A 17,708-nucleotide genomic window follows, 5' to 3' on the forward strand; every position below is an offset into this window, starting at 1 on the left:
TAAGGCTGAAAGAAGACCGATGGCTAGCCAGAACTTAAAGCCTTGAAAAATGTACAGAAATCTCAAAGGTGACCCGGGGAGGCACGGACAAACGCGTCCGACAGAAGGACGGTCGGATCTGAAGACAGATAGGACTTGTAGAAGTCCAGCAGACATAGCTGTTTGTTTGTGTGTGTTTGTGAGGGTGCCTTTATGCCCCAGCTGAGCCTCGGCAGAGCGGCGGCACAGAGGCCAAGTTAAATGAGCAGGGGGAGATTAAAGGCAGCGCTGGGGTCTGCAGCCTCTGTATTCAATCACCGTTCTCCCCGCACACCTCGGCCTGCATGCTGATGGAGCCGCAGTGAAAGGGGCCATCCACTCTGCCACTCCCGTACACAATCACACCGGCTATGCCCTTCTGTTCTCACCAGATAAGATTTCTTTATCTCGTTTGGTATATTAGATTGATGACGAAATTACACAGTCGTCATCGTAGATGCTGGTAATCCCAAAAATTTAGGCAAGCGGCGCCAGTGGGAAGTTGCTGGAGTTGACCGGTTCCCCCTCGCCCCCTCCGTTCTTGTGCGGTCTGGTTTGTTGCCCCAGGGCTGCAGGGACATTCACAAAGACTCGGAGGCGCCTCCAGCAAAGGAACAGAGTCACTGAAACACCCAGATGCACAAACATAAATCCATTCAGGACTCCTTTCTCTGTTTCAGATTTGTTTCCTTCCGGCCATCCTTTGCTCCTTCATGTCGTGTTTAAAAGAAAAATATGTCCAGACAGAACGGAACAGAAAGTGAAAGGTTTGGCCTTAAATGAGTTTGACTTGAATCTCTTCCTCCCAACAGGTCTTTTCACCTTGTGAGTTGTCAAACGAATCAAATTCTAAACGAACGGTGGCGTTTGTTGCCTCGAACTTGTTTGTTCTGACCCGACCGCACGTACGCGGCGCACTTACAGGTGCTTTAGTATAAATCTGCACACATTTGCGCCCTGCGGGGTCCGATCGGGCGCCTAACGCTATCCGACAGATCTCGCCTCTGTCTCCCAGGGGCCCATGGCGGGAGAGAAATTATTGCACTCCTACTAGTTTAGCCTGAGGTCTGTAGTCTGCAAAATCACAGTGAAATTTAAGGAATTTCACCTTATCATCATTGCCCTGTTTTGATGTGTTCTCGGGGAGAGGGAAAAACATGCTTAATTGCAGCCCTGAAGTGGCTGGTTTGAGGTCTGGTCTTCCTGAAAGCCTTGCTGTGCTACCAGGGGTTACCGAGGTCATTCGTTTTCTTCTTTCTCCCCGCTGTTTTAATTGATGATCATTCATTGTTTCGCAACAACAGCCTGTTATTAAGAGGGTTCATTATCCTAAAACACCAGCACTAAGGAAAAAAGGCCGTCTCATGGGAAAAATAGTGTGTGTGTTTTTTAATTAATTTTTTTTTTTAACGTGCTTTAAACAAGGTCACAGTACAGAAAAAAAAAAAAAAAATGAATCCCAGAGTCTGTCTGGCTACACATGCTACAAAGAAAATTTCTTCACAAATCAAAAGAAGTGGAGCATTTGTCTCAAATACCCTCACTTCCATTGTAATTGTAGCTCCTTTGTTTTGCTTTGTGTTTTGGTTTTGTCTTGTGTAATTTTGCTGGGTTTGGTGTTGTTGATCTCAAGTTGTTGGTTGCGTTGTGTTTGTTCATTTCATCTTCTTACTTTCAGTGACTATGGATGGAAATTAGTCTGAGTAATCCTGATGCTAAGTCTGTCGCAACAACCAATTAATCAATTAATAAACGAATCCCATGATAGATTTAAATGAGGTCAGCAATATACATTCTGCTGATTAATATGTCTTGAAGGGCAATTTTGTTAACAGACATGATAATCTGTTTTACTCATGTTTTGGTTGTTCGGTTTTGATCTCCATGTTATTTATATATATATTTTTTATTATTTTTATTATTTATTTGAAATATCTTCCAGTCCCGGTGTCAAGTGTTCTTTACAGAGTAAGGAGGGCCAACTTTCATTATTATGCCATCATCATTAAATCACTCGAAAATGGTCTCAAAACAACATTATTCTCCTTTATTGTAACGGGTCTACTTGTTGCATTCGTTGGTTGCAACCGGGGTAAATAATATTTCATTGTCCTTTGAATACAGTTGAATGCAGAAGTTTACAGCTAGCAACTTTTTTCCCTCACCATTTGAAGTTAAATCAGAAGAAAGTCCTCAGTTATACTTCTCCCGTATACAAGCATCCCACTTGTCAAACTTTGGTTTCATCTGAACACAGGAAATGTCTTGAAAAATGACAATATTTTCGTCCTTGTGTGTAAATTGCAAACTACCATCTGGCTTTTGGTGTAAGTTACTGTGTGACCTTTGAGTCCATGTCGGCACATTTCATTGCGGCCTTTGACTGTTTTTTTCTGGAGTCAATTTGCACTTTTTGGACCAAACTACATTCATTTCTGGAAAGGAGAACAGTTCCTTTGATCATCTGAAAATAGCTCCAAAAGACGAACCAACCTTGGGCTATAAAAACTATTAAATATAGGTTTTTATCGTAGGTTTCTGCATAATCATCTATCCTTTTTATTCACTTTTCATTCATTCTGCTGACCATTTTGAAGAAAAAAACCTTTTGCACATCTTGGTTTAGAAGGGAAAAGACGTACAGTTCTACATAAGCCTCGTCTTAGACATCCACAGCTTTGTTGCCAGACTGACTAGTCAGCAGATTTGAGTTGTAAAAGGAAAAGTGAATAACATTTGTCGATTATGATGCAAAACCAAACGTAATGCTCGGCACTTAATAGAGGAGTTTGCCCTCCTCCCCCAGCATGTCTCATGCAGAATACTTGATTTTTCTTCCTAAGTCATTTATTTGGAGTCCAGATTATTCACTTTGTAGATTGTGTTATTCGTGGTGCGAAGTGGTCATTTACATTGGCTTCAGAAATAAAAGAGCAAAACCGATTGTCATAAGATGGCCGCAGGTTGCCAGGGTTTCTCTGGGAAACATTCAGTCGACTATCGTGTGCATGTGGGAAGATGTGAGACAAAGCCAGGAAGACTGAAGTCAATCTTGAGGTTATATTTAGCATTTATATGCTGCACTTATGTTTGTATGCTTTAATGCGTGTGTATTCCTTAGTGTGTGTGCGCGTGTGCGTGCGTGTGCGTGTGTGTGTGTGTGTTAGTGCTTCGGTGGGACTGTCTGCTGCTTGCCCAAGCATTTTAGTGAAAATGCAGCAGAAGAAAATCAAATCACTTTCCCCCCACGTAGCAAGCGAAGCGCTCGTAGAGGCTTGCTTCACCCAAAATAGACGAGCTGGCCCGATGAGGCTTGGTTCTCAATAAAAACCGTCTCCAGAACCTACTCTGAGTCATGGCGGCGTTGGTAGGGTATTAATAATTTCAAGGCTACAGATGTGTGATGAGTTTTCGCCTCACAGTGAAAGGCTGCTGCATGGGAAGGCAATTAACAGGGACAAAAGTTATTCTAGGATGTCAAACCAATATCTGCAACTGCTAAGTTAGGGTAGCAGAATAGTCCTTGGTGAAAAATAAAATGAAATGCAAACAATCAAACTATCTGCAATCCTAAGACATGAAATAAAAAAAAGTGTGACATGATGAATGAAGAGGCGTGCATGTTCATATTCCTAACTATAGCTATAAACAAATATATATATATTTAAAAGTAGGCGTGGGCAATAGAGACTTAAGGTTTTATCACAATATTTTATAGAACTGTTGGGATGATGATGAAAGTGACAATAATAAGTATTTATTGCTTCTTTTTTGTACAGCACAGCAATTATAGCTCCGGAAATAGAAATACTGCTCTTTAAAAAAAAACAATGTAATGTTTCTTTTGGACAGAAGTCACACAAAGAAGTGGGATTTGTATCGCTAAGCTGCTCACAGTAACTGCATTTAATGATATTTTTCTGATTATTGATATTTATTGATACACTCGATGAAAAAACTGTGGAAAAAAGTAAAACAATCCGAACAACACAGGCAGTTTCTTTAAACATCATTAATTGAGGAGGGTCCTTAGAGAGACTCCATGCCACGTCGCATTTATATCCAGTAATACATGCAGAACAGAACGAGCCCCAACCAAGTACTAAGTGCATTCAAGTGACAATACTTTACAGAAACCCTGGATTTTAGTTGAAAATATCATTTTTTATTGATCCTCAAAGGCTTTTCATTACCTATGAATGGTCGTAATTGAACTTACAAAGAATAAAAACTTGAAATATTTCACTCTGTGAATGAATTTGAAAGCAAGTGACAAAAATATTCAACTTTTACACAAAATTAAAATCTTTTAGACGTACCTTTTGCTAAGGTTGAGTCAGCGTTTTAGGTTTAGCCTTTAGCATAGGTTAGCTTTAGTCAGAGGTTCAGCTTAAAACTTGAATTATTACTGAGCTGCTCTTCAGATCAGTCATGTCAGAACACACTTTAGTAGTATTAGTAGTTTCTGCTGTTAATTATCTTTGTGTTGCTGTGACTATAATTCGATTGAACTTTGGCTACTTGCTTTTAAAACTCTAAGCCGAATGGCTTCAAACTTTACTGAATCACTATGAAGTACGTCTGGACTCGTACAGTCACTTGGACAAAAGGAAAGTAAGTAGTCACAGATCACAAACTTTTGAATGCCTCTGTTCCAAAACACATTTGCTGGGAATGCGTTCGACAGCCCACCTGCCACCCTGACCCTTTTAACCATGATTTGCTCTTGCTCTGTGTTCCCATCACACTGCTCTCTCTGTTACATTGGTCAATTGTCACACTTTCAAACATCAAGGAATTCATTGTTCCATCGATAGACTGCTTTCAGTAATCATCCACGTCCAGAATACCAATAAATTGAGGTTCACTGTAAGTAGTAGCATAGGGCTTCCTTAAAACGGACGTAATTTTAAAGAATACCTTCAGTACCTTGCATCTTCCTCTTGACCTCTTCCCTAAAACTGAGATTTTTATTCTGCTTTTCTCTTCTTCCTGTTCCACCATGCTGTTTTTGTTGGCTTCTCCAGCCTTCGATTAAGCATGTTTAAAAAGATTCTTAAAAAAAACAAACAAAAAACTAGTCTGGAAGGCCCCAGGGTAGAGGGACAAAATCAAGGTTCCAGTAAAACAGCGTTTGGGTCCAAAAGGGGATTTCTGACCGGCAGACCTGGCGTCGGGGTCCCTTCTCTCTTTCTGAACAGCTGTAGTAGCGATATGCCATTTTTGTTTGGCATGAGCAAATATACACACATACACACACACACACACACGCAAAGGAACTCTGTCCTCTCCGGCAAAACAGATGCGAAGCCTGTTTGCAGCTCTGCCAAGCAGCCATGCTGTTTTTCTGGGTTAAGTGGGGAACATGTGGGTAAGATATTTCTGTTAGCAGTGCAGTAGTCATTATGTGTGTGTGTTTTGATGTGTAAAAAAAACAACAACAAAAAAACTTGAATGACTTATGCGCTGACTTTGCAGTAGTCCCTATTTTACGACAGCCACTCATAACTACATGAGTCATGTGGGTTCTCCTTGACCTAATGCTGCAGTGTGTAAACGACACACAAATCTGTAGGTCTTATTTCAGCATACAGTATTGTAGCCGGGCTTGGTTGTATTAAACTTTCACAGGTTGAATGCTTGAATCTTAGCTTGGTCCTTCCACAGTAATTGACCCTCCTTGCATGAATTATGTAGTAATATATGAAGAGTCTCTTTAAAGGAAGCCATATTGACTAGAGCTCACAAGACGGCAATCATTTCAATGATGAATATTGTGATTGGTTTTTTTATGTACATATATTGTGAGATCTTGTATGACGAGATCTTGTTACACCAGCATTGTTTTGTTTTTTTCAGTTCCAGATATTTTCAACTTTTCCGTTATTGTTCCGTCTGCAGACGTGTGTTTATGTTTTGGGCAGCGACTGCTTTCCTGTTGACGTTTGACACTCAACTCGACATTTTACTTCAATAGCTTGTTCTCTTGTCTCTCCCATTTTGAAGAAGTGCTCAAAGAAACCAAGTTCTGCATAATGTTCTATTTATACTCCAGGCAATGGGAGTTTATTGACTAATTAAAAGTTTGGGAACAATTAAATAAACTAGAACTCTATTTTAAAAATGTCTGTCACCAAATGGTGCCTACTTGTTGCACTAGTAATAAAAAAAAAGACTTTTTTACAATTGATTTTTTTCCCTTGTTGAATAAGTTTATTCAAATTAAAGATCGGACAGCAATAAGGATTTTTATTAAAGATGACAATAATCATGGAGGGCTTTAATTGTATGCATCACTACAGTTTAACATGCGAATCTGTCGATATTTCTTAATATGTGCATGGTATGGCTCTCACTCAGCTAAATGTTAAGTTTGAAAGCCTTTTTTTTTTTTATAGTTTATTACCGTGAGAAGAATTAACTGAGACATTAAATGCCACTTCTGTTTTTCTCCGGAAGGGACTGTTTACTGTAGATACAGCTGGTGTCACGGCTCTGGTGTGTAATATATGTTTACAGTGAGCTGAAAGGCCATCATGGATTTATGAAAAGTGACGAGAGGCTTTCTGCAAACTCTGGTTCAATCAATCAGTTTGCTTTCCGACAAAGAATGTTGCAACACATTAATAAGATGTCAACATGCGTCTTTTATGATGGGTCTTGTTTTCAGCAAAAAATCAAACTGTTTTTGTATCCATTTAAAAAACATAACCATATGAGCTTGTCACAATAAGTAACTCATCAATGAATTGCATGATAAATTAAAATAAGCTTTATAATTTGCATTGTGAAGAGTAATTTTGTTTACAGACTTCACAATAGATTTTATTGACGTTTTTGGTTGTGTGTAGTTTTAAGTTCATTTTCATTTATTGTTTCTGGTGTTTATGTTTGATTTTGGATATTTAAGATGTCTTCCAGTTCCAGTGTGTGTTTCTTTTTCGTGCTCTCAAGACTATCGCTGTAAGATGAGGAATAATTAAAACAGTTTTTCTCTCTCAACCATGCCGCAGCAGTTTTCACGTCAGGCTGCACCTTTGTGTCATTTAAGGGAGGACGCTCAGAAATAGTTTTGGAAATTGCTCCACCCCGTGTTGCTCAGCGTGTCGTCCCAGCATGACTCCGGCACGCCGCGGATTTTCAAAGTACATATATATAAAAAAAGAAAAAGAAATTTTAAAAAATCCCACTTACCTTTTCCTGCCAAGTCTGAAGCGCACGCCTTGCCGGAGTGCGAGCGTTTAAATCAGCAGATTAGGACTCAAAACAGCCCGATTCTGTTGCCGTTTGGCCGCTTTAGGCTGCAAAATCAGACATGTTGCGTCATTTAAATTGAAATATTCGGGCAAAACGTACGAGATGCAGATTGGGGGTGGGAGAGGATGTCACTTTGTTGGATGCTCTTCCCAATCTCCCCGCGTAGTGCAGAGCAGGAACAGGAGAAGGAATAATAAAGCACAGGAGCATGTCAATAACATTACATCGTATTAGGCCATATGCTCTGCCACATGAATCTATCTTCTGCCACAGTCGGAGCTTTCATTTCACTCTAGGGTGGCCACACATACATTTTAATCAGCCATTTGGCCAGCCAAGCTGACAACTGCTCAACAACAGAAGACGATAAGGGTGATGATAAATCATGGCGCCGCTCGTACAAGCTTTGGGTTACTTTGAGGACTCCTGCCAGTTGTAGATTTTTCCCATGATTCATGAGGCTATTCCAGAAAGCAGGATTACTTTTTTTTTTCTTTTTTCCCCCCCTTGTTTCCGCCCCTCCCTCACTCCGTCTTCACGATCCAAATTATTCATGAGATGGCTGTGGATAAATTGGATGACATCCTGCTACTTTGCATGAATAAAAAGTGGCAATAAACAGCCACTAAACAATTTTAATTTAGTAGAAATCTGGTGCTACATTTCATCTGGTCGACCTCTTTTCGGTTTGTATTCTTTCGCCGTTTCGGTTGAAGGCCAACTGCTGGTTTCACTTCCTCCCCCTTTTTTTGTTTTTATTTTTTTTTTGCGTTCTGGCCTCTTTATTTAATTTTTTTTTTGCGTAACATCAGTCTCGGTACGCAAGTGGCCCCCTTTTGCGCTGCGCTCTGGAGGCTGCGCCACGGGGACGCTCGGAGCAATTTGTACTTAAAAAAAAAAAAGAAGGAGCGAGTCAATTCTCACATTACCGGGATACAAAGACGAGCCCATCTTGAAGTTGTTACTCATGCTGAAACCGGGGAATACATTGTAGACATGTGTGCCTGCACTCAATTGTGCACTTCCCCTATGAAGTCTTTCTTAAATATTTATAATTCCCCCTTCAAATATAAAGAATTGAACAGTTACATTGAGTATTTTAACCGAAACGGAGGACTCTGTGGAATAACACAACTGAATCTGGAATGAACTTCCTTTTTTTTTGTCTGCATATCAAGGAAATGTAAATGTGCTTAATGGCTAATAAGTTGCAGTAGATGAAATGAAACTGGATGAATAAGAACTGTAATAACTTTTTAGAAATTCATCCATCGTTACCAAAAGGCTTTCATTAAGATTTGCTCTCCTTGAAATGTATTTATTGCTTAAATTTTTGAGGGTCACGTTTCAGGATGCCAGTCAGCTCCCAGTTTTAATACACCTCGTTGCCAAGGTTATGCATCATAACAGCTGCCGAAAAGTAAAAACGGAGCAAACCTCCTCCCAGCTACACATCCCAAACTGGAGAGAATAACAACAAATAAAGTCTACAAGAAGAATAAATCAGATGGAACGCAACTGAGTCATTTCTGTTGCGGTGTTTTGGTCCCGACAGCTGGGGACCTATTTTCTTTTCTCTCCTCTGAGTCAGAGCTTTGTCCAGAACCAAATGCACCATAAACATGGTGCATTGATATGCACCATGTTCATATTTGAGAAGATGAACATTTTCTTATGGCTCATGTTTTGGTATGGATGATTTAAGAAATGCAACATGAAATTCATAAACTAAGTGTAGATATGTTGAAGCTCTTCTGTTTAATGCTAATTATAACATTTCTTTTTGTACAGCAGAGTTCAAATGTCACACATAAAAACAATGTGGTGGTGCAAAGCAGGACTGTCCAAAGTCCCATTTGTTTCCCCCTGGATGATTTTATTTGGTCCTATAAGTCCACAATTCAAGAATGGAGTGAATTAAATTATATCTTAAGCATTTATTTAAGCAGCAGGCAAAGTGTTTTTCTTTCATTAACTATGTTTCTGTTTTCATTGATTACACTTTAGAAAAAAACTAACTATATTTTGAAAGATACTTACCAGTTATTTAAAGTTGCAACTGAGTAAGAACAAGTTTAATAATTCCCAGATAACTTTAGACAACTTTGCTTTATTAAAATATTGTCTATTTTGTTAGTTGTTTTTTTTAGATAATAACAAATGTCTTCAGTTTTAATTTAGAAGAAATGTAGCCCTCAGGTTCTCTCAATTTAATTTTGACCCTAACAGTGGAAAATAAAAAAAAAATAATAAAAAATTGAACTCCATGAGGTATTAATCCATAGAATATATACAGTTTTGTTTCGCACTTGTTAACATTTTATTTGCTGTTTGCGAATAAAATTACTTCAGCATTGTTTAATAAAACAACAACAACCGTCATCTCGCTTAAATTTAGATTATTTGTTATTAATAATTTAAAATTTAATTGCTGTTCACCCCCCCAAAAAATAAAATAAAATAAAAGATCCAAGCAGCAAGGCGACAGCGCAGACCAACTTTTTCTCTCCTTCGCTTTTTGGCGAGTTTAAAATTAGCTTAATTATCAACTCCGCATAAACAAATGCCCGGCTATCCAGCAACATGGAAAAGAAGCGAATGCCGTCGTCGGGTATTTACGTCTGTGGCAGCAGAAAACAAGGCCAGTCTTTGATAAAATGGAGTCCATTAATGAGCTCCAACAACTCGAGATAGCAGAACAACCGAGAATTGCGCTCTCTAATCAGCCAAAGTCTTTGAGCCCGTTGACTTCACACATGGTGCGTCAGCGCCACACGATCTGTGAGATTACATAAGACATTCAAACAGTCTGTCGACTTTGTCGCAGTGGATGGGATCCAGAGACAGAAAGCAGGAACAAGAATCGTCCGTTTGGGCCATTTGCACAGAGATTTAGACGCTAATATAGCTTATTCTGCAACTTATTCAGCATTAAAGACAGAACAGGAAAATATATTTCATTTGCAGCTACAAATACATATAGAGAAGTGTTAAGATTACTAGTAGCTTGACTACATTTTGCAGCAGAATTAGCTCTTTTTCTCAAGCTGTATTATGTTTTGCCCACGTTGGGTGTGTTTTTAGTCTTTTAAAGTTTGAATAATTCATAAAGCTGCTTTATTTTTTGTACCACCGAAGATTTCATGGTGTAAAATTGAATCTGAAATCTGCAAAAGGGCACCCAGTGTCAAAAAATAAATGAATAAAAACCTTAGCCCGATTGTTTTCATTGTCTTCGAAAATATTCAGAAAAATAATTATTTGAAACGAGGATTTTTAAAAAAGTACATTTAGCCACTTTTCAAGTTTGTCCTTTCATCGTAAGACCTTTAATAGGGGAAAATGAAAGCTCAGTCAGAAATGTAATCACATAATCTGCATTGATAGAGTTCACATTGTTGAAAACATCAGAAGATGGATTTGCTCTGAATTAACCCATTGCCAGTTTCACATTGCTATTTTAACCTAACCTGCTTACAGCAGTTCATAGTTCTCTAGATACATTTTGGTAAAACACGTGGACTTATCCTGTAAAATCAAATTTAAAAATTCTTCCTAGACTTTTTTATGGAATGAATCAAACTCAGTTCAGATGTAGTGTGTTTACCTAGTGATTATAATGTCAAGCTTTTTGTATTTATACTTAAATACTCAAAAAAAACAAAAAACCCTACTGCCTCCCCAAGGTTTTACATTTCTCTGACATCATAAAAAGTAGCTAATCTGAGTTTTCTTGGAGTATGTCTATTGGTATTTTTCATGTTTGTCCTACTAATCTACATGTTTTTAATTAAATTCCTTTCTCTGATTTGCTAAATTGCATTTTGCATAATTGTTCACTAACACCAGCTTATCAGCATCAACCTGAATAGATTTAAAAATCTTAATTATCCATCTTTTTCTTGACTAAAACTTCATGTTTTCATCACACGGTTTTGCTTGTTTTGGGGCGGAGTGAGGGCCGTGTGCATTTAGTCTCAAAAAATACTTAATTATTTACAGGGAAGTTTTCTATTGCGTCATATTTCTGTTGAATGTGGTTCTTATTTCAGTTTGGGGAGAGTGATTGCCAAAGCAGGTCCAAAATCATTTTCAAGCTGGATTCAAGTTGACTCATGATCAATATGAAATATTCCAATGCAGACAGCTGCCTTATGAAACTCCAGGTACCAAAACCGCAGCGGGGATGAAATGCTAAAGGAGCAAACGGACGAGCACTTTTCTGAGTTTGAGAGGCAGATCGAGGAGTTTGACATGTTTTCAAACGCTGAAACACAAGATTTCTCTGTATTGGTGAAATGCAAGTAAACATAAAAAATAAATCACTACAATTTCTACTGCTCGGTTCTTAGCCTGTGACCGCGATCGCCACAGCTACCTGTGTGGATGAATCCTGATAGATCCCCATTACCCTGGGAGTGACCCCTCACAGCTCAGTTCATTAAGCTAGCCACCAAAGTGTCGGGGACTAAAGTCCAGATTTAATCACAGTTTCCATCCTCTTGCCAATCACAATTAGGTCCTGATAAGCCTCTCTGGAATTGCACCCAGGGGCCTCCACACACAGACAAAGGTTAATTTGTGAGCAGAAAGGGCCCGGCTATAAGGTCAAAGGTCGCCTGATTGAATACATGGAAATATGCGCGTGGGCAAGATGGTGGGTCTTGGCAGCAATTACAAACTTCATCAGTATTCATGCGTTTCTTTTCATGGGTAATGGGTACATTACCTGGAAATAGGTGTGCTGATTGGAGGCGGCCTTTTATGGGAAACAGCTTATAGGCCGTGTTTGGTTCCCTGGAAATGGAGAGCATTTTTTTCTTAGATGTGTTTTCAAGTGCGAAGCAACTTTTGTGAGTGTCTCTGTTGGCTTCCAAACAACTTAGCCAAGTGATTCAAGTCTGTTAAAATAGCAATAGGAGAGAAAGGATTTAATTTGGTCTCTTTAAAGCTATAACCTGCTTGTTGTGCTATGATATCATACTTTAAGCTCAACAGGAAACATTGTATCTGGAAAAAAACAAGTCTACATTTCTAATTTGTAAAATACACCCATACATGATATGGCTCCCTGAACTAGTTGTTTTTAAAAATTAATAATTCTCCTTTTTTTGTGTGGCAAATTTCACATTCATTTATCTGAATCTTTTATTTTCAAACACATTATTGTTTTAAAAAAAATCTCTACTCGCCCTGGAAAAAGTGAGGCATTTCCATGATGAATAGATACAGATATCCAACGCCACAGTGTTTTTGTCATCAAATTTAGTTCAGCACAGTGGCTAAACTATTGTGTTTTTATTTTTTTTAATTTTCGTATTAATTTGTCTTTATGTTAACGTGAATGTAAGCACAGACTCACTTTGAAACTGAAAAAGGAATTCCCTCAAACTTTAGCTGACTGGCGAACAGCTAAATATTTTGGATCCATACTGACTATTTACGTTTTCACCCACTTTGACAAATTGTCCCACTTCACTAGAAGAAAATCAGCTATGTGCAGTGCTGAATTTGTGCCAGACTTATCTTTAGGAGTTCTGCCTCAAAGTTTCTGTGGGTTTCTGAACATCATTCTACAGAGTTCTGAAGATTTTAGTTAGGTATGGGATTGTTGTTTGAACTTGTTCTTTGTCTTTTAATCTCTTTAATGCATATGACTAGAGGACACAGTTCAACAGTGATATCTTTATTATAGTGATATCCTTTTGATTATTTGTAATCTCTCTGTTTCTTTATCTAATTGAAAGTCAAGAAAATCCAACTAGGCTGTACTTTATATCAAGGTCATCATATTAATTATAATTAATGGCTGGTGCTAAAATGTAATCAAAAGAGGCTTAATCTAATTATTAGTTAATGAGTCTGCACTAAGGAAGCAAACAATTGATTGGTTTACGTATAATAGTCAATTAATGGTTTATTAAATCAAAATTAGTTTAACAGATGCCGTCCTCTTTGACGGTCTTCTAATGTTGTAGTTTGACCGCCATCCTGCAGAGGGCGCCGCTGACGGAATCAGTTGATAGCTTAAGCTGAACTAGTTAATGCAGAATTAAAGATGGCGGCGGGTCCCAGAACGGGAAAGACAAACGAAGTAAACAAGAGTCCGGTATGAGATTCAAGACGTTCTTTATGCTGTTCTGTCTTGAAATATAAACACTCGACATGAAACTCTTTACGTTTCACCTTATTAGCGCTCTTTCAGCTGTGCTGCGTGACGGAACAGTGTCAACTTCTCATTCCAAAAATTCTCGAAGGTGAGAATTTGATGACGGAAAAACGGGGAAACGCTGATAAATTGTTAACCCTCTATATAGCATGGCGTTGCCCTTAGGCAACAAACCACATATCTGTACCTCACGTTGATCCTTTATTTTAATTAGTTATTTATTTGTTTGTGTATAATTGGACATATTGTTTTGTCCAAATAAAAGAGGTATTGGGGTTCATGGGACCTTTTACTTGGAAGAGAAGCAGTATTTTTTTATTGAGAGTTGCATGCTACACCTTGCCTCCTTCTTGTAAGCTATAGATAACTTTTCTTCTTGTTTAAATTTTGGGTAACTAACTAATCTATTTTTATGTCTGTGAGTACGTAAAGAAGCATTGTAGATCATTTCAAGACAATTTTTAAAAATAATTTACATGCTTGTTTGTTGCCTCAGGGCAACATTGTGCTGTTGTTTAGACAATATTATTGTAGTGCGTTGATATGCGTTTGATTACAAAATAATTATAAAGCCAGTGTTTTAACTTTATTAAAGATTAATAGCAACAGGAGGTGGATGCAAGATCATTTCATGGACATTGCTTGGTTCATAAGTTGGGGTTATTCCCAATGAAAACATGAGGATCCACTGTACCGCCATTATTTCATTGTTTGTTTATCCTCAAAACTAACTTCACTCCCAAAGGTTGATAAGTTAATCATCAGTGAATAAATGGCCCTATTCCAAGGCAGACAAAGACTGAAGCAATAGCTGCCAAAACCAAAAATATGGGGCTGCAGGGTACTTCATATGGCTGGTGCAGATAGTGTTCCTTACAACTTTAAAACCTACACAGGGCGAGTCGTGCAACCACCAGATCTACCAGATATGGGAGCTGGTGAAAATGTTGTCCTTTGCTTGGCTCAAATTCTACCAAGGAATCAGAACTAGAAACTCTTAAAATGAGACCCTGCAGCCCTAACTATAGTCACTGGTGTGAATCTGGTTGCTACAACCCATAGATAATCAGATAAACAGATGGTGATTCACAGGTATGTCAATAATCTAGAAATGTGATATACACTCTTTTTCACATCAACAAGCAATTCCTTCCTGATGTTTTATATATAATAGGGACAAAGACCGATGGCAACATCCTTAGTGATTCTAACTCTGCCAAACATAGACATGTACAAACACACAAATACTTGTTTTAGTAATTTGCTTAAATGTAGCATTCATTAATGAACATTGTTTTTATATATATATATATATATATATATATATATATATATATATATATATATATATATATATATATATATATTTGGTGAGTTGGAACCTGATTTGTTTTTGTCAAAAAAAGTTTTTTAAATTTTTTTTTAAATGAATTTAGTTTTTGTTTGATTTGTATTTCATTTCTCATAATCGCTGTAGAAAACCTTGGAGTTCTAGACCCCTGGTAGCACAATGTTGCCCTGAAGCAACAAACCCAAATCTGGCTCCGGGAGGTGTCAGGGTCCAATTTGATGATTGATATGTAATTAGGGACCACCAAACTCCCAAAGAATGCAGGAAAATATTTTTTCCCCAAAAAATAAAAAAATCATGCCATAGAGAGTTAATAAGCACGGTTGATTTTTGAGGGTCTGTTTAAGTTTTATAATGCTGAGAAAAGCACCAATTTCTGTTCATTCAGTCAGTATTTAATGCAGCTTGACCAAAAATTTTAATATATAATTTTTGAATTCAGTATATTTGAAATGCAGCCCTTTATGTGATGGGAAGACGGTTGGTCCTTTTGATACTAAAGAAAACTTAAAAGAAAGTGGCTGCTTATCAATTAATCATTAGTCACAGAATAAGCTCTATCAACTTTAGATTAAATGATTAATCAATGACTTGTATTCCTATTCTGCACACTGAGGCTACGAAGTTAATTAGCTTTCTTTTGGACACTTCTTTTACAGATTTGTTTGATTTAAATAAAAAAAAATATGCTATGTAGACAAGGAGATTTCTTGTCCTTTTCTCCCTGAGCTGTAGTAGAGTTGGAGGTAAACACCAGGTCTTGCTGGACTCGCATGAATCAAAATGGAGGTTTTGTGCAGTAAACAGGCTAGTTTATTCTGTCCTGTTTATGATTGCATCCCTCTGACCTCCCATGCTGTGGTGCAATGTCATTTCCAGGCCAGCTGGCAGCGGGGACATGTGAGATTGTGACGTTGAACAAGGACAGCAGCCAACCACGACGGACCATCGCCAGGCAGACGGCCCGCTGCGCCTGTAAGAAGGGCCAGATCGCCGGAACTACAAGAGCCAGACCTGCCTGTGTGGACGGTAGGAGCCAGGGGTTGGTTGGGTGGAGGGGAGAAGGTCGGGGGGTGAGATTCTGGCTTTGCTTGCTTTGTTTTAAGGGCCCACTTAGTGTTTGAGTAGTTCCATCCAGCATGTAGTTTCACTTGAGTGAAAATTACTCAAACATGAGCATGCTACTCCTGAGGCATGTTTGACTGGAGTGGAGAAATGTGTTGGCTTTGAAGCACGTTGAGATTACATGTAAAAACGAAGCCGTATCCAAATGTTCGACTGTGTAAACAGTTTTTCATACAGCTGCTGCAAGGTTTGGCCTCTTTTTTTCCACTTATTTAGTTTAGGGTTTAGTTGGATAAACCTGCAACAATGTAGGAGCAAAGTGGATCACTAGGGCTGCCTTTATGTTACTAAGACCTGCACCAAATCTATTTACAGCTGAGTCACTTGCTAAAGCCGCTTCAGGGGAGTTTCAAAATCCCACACTAACAGATGGGCTTATTTTTTCCTTGAATAGTGACACCATTACTGTAATAATATGTTTCAGCACAGATGGAAAAAATTTTCTTCATTCTTGTTGTTGTCATTCGTATGAGCCATCCATTTGGCTAGCTGGGATGAATACTGATTTGAAAAACGGCTAATTTAAGTCCTTCTGAAGCAAGATCCTATTTTAAGGTTCCTTTTGGTGGGCTTACTTGATGTGTACTTTTACTTGAGTAATTTCTTGCGTGGCTACTTTTTTTCCTTTTTGCCTTGGGTAAAAATATGCTGGAGTCTTTCTTACTTTAATAATTTCTTGGACAGCTACTTCTTACTTTTACTGAAGTAAAAATATGTTCAAGTTGTGCTGCTTTTACTTGAGTGCATTTTGTGGCCAAAAGCTAAATCAGAAGACATCTGTAAGGGAGCAAATACTTTCCAACACCCTATAAAATCTCAACGTCAACTGCCCTTTAAATAGGCTGTCACTCTCTCGTGATGTGGCCTCTACACAGGGGGGAGGGGATGTTGTGTGATCAGGTGAGGGTAGAGTAAATGCCTCTATTACCAAGATGGACCAGCAGTGAGCTGTAGCTTTAGATGTCTTGTTTTGGCTGTTATTCAACTGTGACTTCTCAGTTGTACATCCAATTGGAAGTGTGTTTTTGTCCTTGGCACTCTGTTTGAGTGATCTTACCCGCTTATTACATGAGGAGTTGGCCTCACATCACTGTACTGCTTGCCTAAGCGGGGGGAATTTGTATGGAAGACAGACGAAAAGATGACTTTTTTTCTGTTTGAGCAGCATAAAATTCACATAGAGTTTAGAGATACACCATTACACTTTCTTGTTTTTCAATTTGGATACAGATTTGGATACCTGAGGTTTATTATTGGCCGATACTAATACGATACAGGAAAGTATCCACACAGACATAAACGTACTGAATTACAAATTTATTTGATAACTCAGCACCAGTACAGTACAATACATTTAAATACGCAAATAGATTCGTAAACTTGGCCAAACGTGTAAAAACAACCTTAATTTGATCAGTGCCATTAGGAGTATTACAGCCAAAATAAAATAAATTAATAAAGCAACTAAAACTGACAAAAACAATAGGTTGACCACCTTGGTGAAACATGTAAAAATAAACTTCAACCAACCTTTAAAATGGTTCAGAAAGTGCAATTAGGAATTCTAAATATAATGTAAAGTTAATAACAAAGCATGATGTCACTCATAGCACAAAGCATAGAATTAAACTGAACAGATCTGCCCTTGTGGATTGGGGAGATTGTCAGTGTACCCGATCTAGAATTTATTTTCAATATCGCGGCCGATATAGATGTTAACATCAGGTCAGTGGATCAGTGCATCTCTACATGAAATACACATGCAATTACTGTTACTTTACTTTCTTT

At 38.2% G+C, this 17,708-nt stretch overlaps 1 protein-coding gene across 6 annotated transcripts in view; it reads left to right on the forward strand.

Annotated features, from left to right (window-relative positions):
* Positions 1-17,708, forward strand: part of tafa5a (TAFA chemokine like family member 5a) — a 265,035-nt gene that overhangs the window by 178,244 nt on the left and 69,083 nt on the right. For all 6 annotated transcript variants that reach the window (XR_006369721.1, XR_006369722.1, XR_006369723.1 and 3 more), the window contains one exon: positions 15,675-15,824. Coding sequence is in view for 3 of the 6 variants with exons in the window: in XM_044107503.1 (XP_043963438.1) it covers positions 15,675-15,824 (150 nt within the window). In the remaining 3 variants the exon portion in view is untranslated. The remainder of the gene's footprint in view (positions 1-15,674; positions 15,825-17,708) is intronic.

Source organism: Gambusia affinis, linkage group LG23 (assembly GCF_019740435.1).
Source record: "Gambusia affinis linkage group LG23, SWU_Gaff_1.0, whole genome shotgun sequence".
NCBI lineage: Eukaryota > Metazoa > Chordata > Actinopteri > Cyprinodontiformes > Poeciliidae > Gambusia > Gambusia affinis.